At 33.6% G+C, this 5,658-nt stretch overlaps 1 protein-coding gene across 1 annotated transcript; it reads left to right on the top strand.

Annotated features, from left to right (window-relative positions):
* Positions 1 to 2,683: 2,683 nt before the first annotated feature.
* On the top strand, positions 2,684 to 4,717 carry LOC122282674 (expansin-like B1). Its single transcript, XM_043094644.1, has 4 exons — positions 2,684 to 2,965; positions 3,204 to 3,310; positions 3,748 to 4,065; positions 4,330 to 4,717. The coding sequence occupies exons 1-4, from the start codon at positions 2,815 to 2,817 to the stop codon at positions 4,516 to 4,518; spliced, it is 765 nt and encodes a 254-aa protein (XP_042950578.1). The 5' UTR covers positions 2,684 to 2,814; the 3' UTR covers positions 4,519 to 4,717.
* Positions 4,718 to 5,658: the final 941 nt, after the last annotated feature.

The raw sequence follows: 5,658 nt of genomic DNA, 5'->3' as shown, positions 1-5,658 counted from the left end.
ATGATTTGGTCAACCAAGCTAAGTAAGTTTGACATTGAGTATCTCCCATGGATTTTTGTAAAAGGGCAAGTTTTGACAAATTTTATAGTTGAGTTCGCCAATTTTCACGAGGAAGTACAAACAGCACCAATGGGGAATCCCTAACAAATTTACATTGAAGGCACTTCATGCCGCACTAGCAGAGGGGTAAGAGTGTATATTGTATCTGATTCTGACGAAAAAGTTTACTTCGTGATAAAGCTCATGTTCCAAATCATCAACAATATAGCATAATATGAGTCTTTGTTGGCACGACTTGTCGAGGCAGAAGCACTAGGTGCAAAAGAAGTTGATATAAGGGTGTACCCCCATGTTGCAGTCTATTAGGTGATGGGAGGACACTTGGTGAAAGGGAAAAAACTTAAGAGGTATCTACAAAATGCACAAGAGAAGCATGCTTGTTTTCAATATTTCCACATTAAGCAAATAGCCCAGAGGACAACTAGAAGGTGGACAAGTTGGTAAGCACTACGTCAACCATGTATAAATCGGCTCTACCATAGAAAGCAACCACCAGAATTGTAGAAATCCCTGTTATCAGGTTCACAATCTTGGAAGTAAGATTAGGGGCTCTGGAATGTGCACTCAACGTGATCAAGCTTTTATCTACCTGGAAATTCCCCAACAAAAAGTGGGAGGTGAGGAAAATAAAAAAACAAAAAACGCAGCTCGATCCACCCTATTAGATCAAGCTTCTACATGCCTCCCTAGAAGAAGCACATTATGTGATGGTGGAAATACATGAATGAGTATGTAAAATACATCAAAGATGTGGAAGTGTAAAAAACATGCCCCAATACCTCATTGCCCGCTAGAAGAATTAACATCAATTATGTTGCCTTAGGCTTCGCATAATGGGGGGTTGGCATCGTTGGGCCTGTGCCCTCTAAAAATGAGTAAAACTCATCTTTATTGTCGTGGATTATTTCACGAAGTGGGTGAAAGTAGAGGCCCTAGCAACAATCATGGCTAATAACATAATTTTGAAAGAATAGAATATTATATGTCGATTTGGTACACTTGATGCATAATTTTGGATAAGAGATGACAGTTCAATTTCATACTATCGCAATTGGCATGCCGTGTTAGGAATTAAAGTCAAATACTTCTTTCCAAGATGCCCCCAAGCCAAGGAATAAGTCGAAACAACTAACAAAACACTACTTAGCATCTTAAAGAAAAAATTGACAAGCAAAAGAGGAGCTGGGGTAAATCGAAGAACTATAACAAATCAACCCAATATTTCTAGGCTCGGGATATAGATAGTCCTAGTGGGCCTAAATTAGGTTTAATGAGTCATTTCAAATTTGTCGAGAGATTATTATTTATTGATATTTATATCATGTGGAATCCAAATTAGACCATATTATTTATTTAACCATGTTTTAAATTAGCATTTGAAAAAATATTTATTGTTAATATATCTCTATTGTCAAGTTTTATGTATGTAATAAGTCGTTCGTTTTTAATCCTATTATTATTATTATTAAAAAAATAGTAAGTCGCATTTACTTTTTGTTGTTTGAATATAATATTGTTTCTCTCTCCGTTTTATTTTATTAAATAAGAAAATTTTGTACACGGAAAAAAGTTTTGTTAAAGTTCTATTATTTGAATCAAAGTGAAAAGTAACAATAAAAAATTCATCATCTCGAACGCTTGATGATGCAGTCTAATTAATACTAGTCTCCATTGACAGAGAAAAAAAAATGAGAGAGATATACTCTGACTGTCCCATTCAACAAGCCGTTTGGATTGACATGAATATGTTGATGGGACCAATGACATTGCTTTTCCCATTAAAAAAATATATAATGATGATGCCGAGACTATTTCTAGATAATGGGGTAACAGATCACAGATCAAGGCGCTAGCTGGCAAGAGGCAAAAGATCACAAAGAAAAGTTGCCAATGAATTCCCAAACATATCATTCTAGTACCATAACAGATAAATATGCGCACATTGATTTTTATTCCAGAAATATTCTCGAGGGGTACTCAATATTAAGAGCAATAGACCAAATATCTCAAAGGTTAAATACAAAATATCTGTTCGGAGCTTTTAGGACAAAATATCCTGTGTAGTGGATTATGCAGTGTATAGACAGTTAATTTATGTTAAAGTAAATGCAAAATAAAAATGATCTATGCTGTGCATTGCATTTCTTTTCTTGGTAGAATATGATTAACCATACATTTAATTATTTATTAATATATAATTGGTAAAATGGTAAAATGGTAAATGTGAAAAAAATAAATTAATTAAAAATATTATTTCTTTATTATATAAAAAATAAATAGATAATCCATTGAGAATTTAGTTTGCTCTAAAGCATTGGTTTCTCTATATGTAAATGTAAAATCACATGTTTTTTAGATTGTTTTTTCCATTAAAAAAAACTCTTGTATTACATTATGAAACTTTGAGTCTAAATAATAATAAAATATTATTTTTTATTAATATTAATATTTTTCCTAAAATTAATTATATATATATATTTCAATTAGCACCCAGTACTACATACATTTGACATTAATAATACAAATATAATTCTAAATATAATTCCTTTCTCCCTAAGTGGGAGAAAAAGGTGCCTATCTCTCGCCTCAACACATGACCTTTTCGTCCTATAAATGTTATACTTCCCAATTCTGATTAGCCTCCTCGTCCATGTTCCTCTGAAACTCTATCTGCATGCTTCTTGATTAGAGCTTTAGTTTTGGTCTCTTTCTTCCGTTAGCTTACCCTTTATCAAGAAACCTTGCCATTAAGATATGGGGCTTGTAGTACTTGAAAACCAAGTTGGTATTCTTTGTGTGATCTGCATGGTACTGTTCTTGCCTGCTCTATACGCCTCTCAAGACGTTTTTACTTACTCATCAAGAGCAACCTACTACGGTAGTCGAAACTCCGATGGGACTCCAAGTACGTCTGCATATACACTTTTAGATATTATTTGGCTACCAATTTGGAGTTATTCATAACTATGCATTACAAGTTATTCTGTGCATGCATGCTGAAAGAATTATTTGCTCAACTTTTTTTGAGCAACTTTCTTTCTCTACCAAATACTAATTAATACCAATTATTAGCAATGTGTAAAAATTATTCGGTTTATACATCATCTATGTACAGTTGAGCTCATGAAATGGTGATCATATAGGAGAAGCTTGTGGGTTTGGAGAATTCGGAAGGACTGTCAATGATGGCAACGTGGCTGGAGTCTCTAAGCTGTATAGGAATGGAACTGGTTGTGGTGCATGCTATCGGGTAAAATTACAAGGCTATGTCTTGACTCATCAAATACACTGCTGAATTAGAAGCTTGTCACATCAACTTATCGAAGAAAATATTAATATTTGAACTTTTCAATAAATATAATGGGCTCCATAACAAGTAATATTTTATGTACTCACTAAACTTATAAATAATATAATGCATGGTACTATTACATAAATAATTAAGTGGATAAGTGTTTTGAATAAAGCATAGCACACTAGCTTGCAGGGGACGTCTACCCCAACCTATTTGAACTTGCTTTAACTCGAAACACCTTCCTATCATATGAAGCTCAAGGACAATCATTGTGTTAGATAGCCCTAATGAAAAAGTAACCCATATAATTTGCTTTACTCGGTCTCCATTGATATTAATAATAATATATATAGCATGTATGATTAGTGGTTTTGTTGATGATGACTCTTCAGGTTAGGTGCAGATCATCACAATATTGCAGTGAGCGTGGAGTGAACGTGGTGGTGACTGACTATGGTGGAGGTGACAAAACTGACTTCATACTAAGCTCCCGTGCCTATGCAAGATTGGCACGCCGTGGTTACAAAGGGGCCAAGGAGTTGTTTGCTCGTGGTGTGATAGACATAGAATACCGGAGGATCTCATGCCGCTACCCTGGTCACAACCTTATGTTCAAAGTCCATGAGAAAAGCAGATATCCTAATTATCTAGCTATAGCGGTCATATATGCAGCCGGTATAAATGACATCACCGCCGTCCAATTGTGTCAGGTATATTCATATAATTCTTCCGGTAATGTTGTATGAATTTATAAAACTCCAAGCCTTTGAGAGTTTGGAGCAAGCCTTTGAAAAAAAGAGAATTTTCTAATGACTTTTACTTTTCTATTGAAGAGTTTATATCGCAACTTGCACGCTCTAAATTTGCATATATAAGTTTTTATCAAAAGATATGTATTGAGCAAATGAGATGATGATCATTGTTATAAACTGATGGATGGATTGGCCTCTTTATTCATTTAATGGTGCTTGCAGAAGGATTGCAAACAGTGGAAGGGCATGCGTAAAGCCTTCGGGGCAGTGTGGGACATGTCTAATCCAGTACCAAGTGGTTCAATAAAATTAAGGTTTCAAGTGCGTCGCAGCAAATGGGTGGAATCCAAAAATGATCTGCCTGCTTTGTGGAACGCTGGGGTTGCTTATGACTCAAACATTCAGCTCTAAATCTATTAGAAAGCTCTTTCAATTTTAATAATATTTTGATGTTTTATTAGATATAAGTATGATCATTGCATGGGTTACTATGTAATTGATTCTTAGTTTCTCTCTAGTTACTAGGGTATTGTATTGTATTGTATGCTTTGTCAGCAGAAGTGTTCTTGGTCATGTTGTAATATAAATAATAGGCCAGGTTAATGTTGAACTGTGGGGTTAGTGATAAGAGATCATGAGTATGAATAAATTTCAAATTATAAGGAATGAAGTTACAAATAATTGTTCTTATAACTCTTTCCTTTGGATTCTGATTTCAAATATTTAAACTTATAATTTTTTCTTGTAAATTAGATATTATCACATCAGCAATATTGTGAAGTCATGTGTGTCCTAATTTATACAGACTCAAAAATAAAACTTTTTTAACGAAAACAAAAAATTAAGCATAACAAACAACTATATTTTTTTTAGACACTTTTCCCTATTTTGGTTGTATGCATGTCAACCACCTTGTCTGCCGGGTGGCTAACATCCAACTACTCGAAAATAACTCAAAAGACTGGACCAACTCGTATGCGAATGATTACAATAGTTTGTGTGTAATTAGGAAAAGCCTCAAATAATTGATGTGCAATTCATTGTAGAATAACCTGTCTCTGATTCATTTATAGTACTTTTGTTGTAATATTGTGTGCAATCAAGATTTCTTTAACATATAATCTGAAAAGGAAAATGCTAGTCTTCCTGCTAGGGGCTCCCGCTAGGATTTGTTTTTTAATTTTTTTTACTTAATAATTAAATAATTATTTTTTAATGATTGTTTATTTTTTTAAAAATATTTAAAAGTATTAAAAAATGCATGTGAAAAAAAGCAAGCGGGAGCACCTAGCAGTGGCGGTAGAGCCACCCTTATGAAAATTCATGATTTTCATCTTTGCTACCATTGTTATTGGGTTTCCTTAAATACTCTTCAAAAAACAAATAAACCACTCTTTTACTCTTTTAATAAATAATTTGAGACTTTTTATTTTAGTGGCTTCTCCAATCTCCCAGTAATTCAACTATAAAATCTGTCATAATAACATGATATGAAGTGAAGCGTATTAAGATTAGTGGTAATCTTCTTAAATGAAGAAAAATTGAGCCTTC

This window comes from Carya illinoinensis, chromosome 11, assembly GCF_018687715.1.
Source record: "Carya illinoinensis cultivar Pawnee chromosome 11, C.illinoinensisPawnee_v1, whole genome shotgun sequence".
In the NCBI taxonomy this organism is placed as follows: Eukaryota; Viridiplantae; Streptophyta; class Magnoliopsida; order Fagales; family Juglandaceae; genus Carya; species Carya illinoinensis.
Note: the sequence above shows the minus strand (reverse complement) of the source record. Positions and strands in the feature narration are given on the sequence as shown.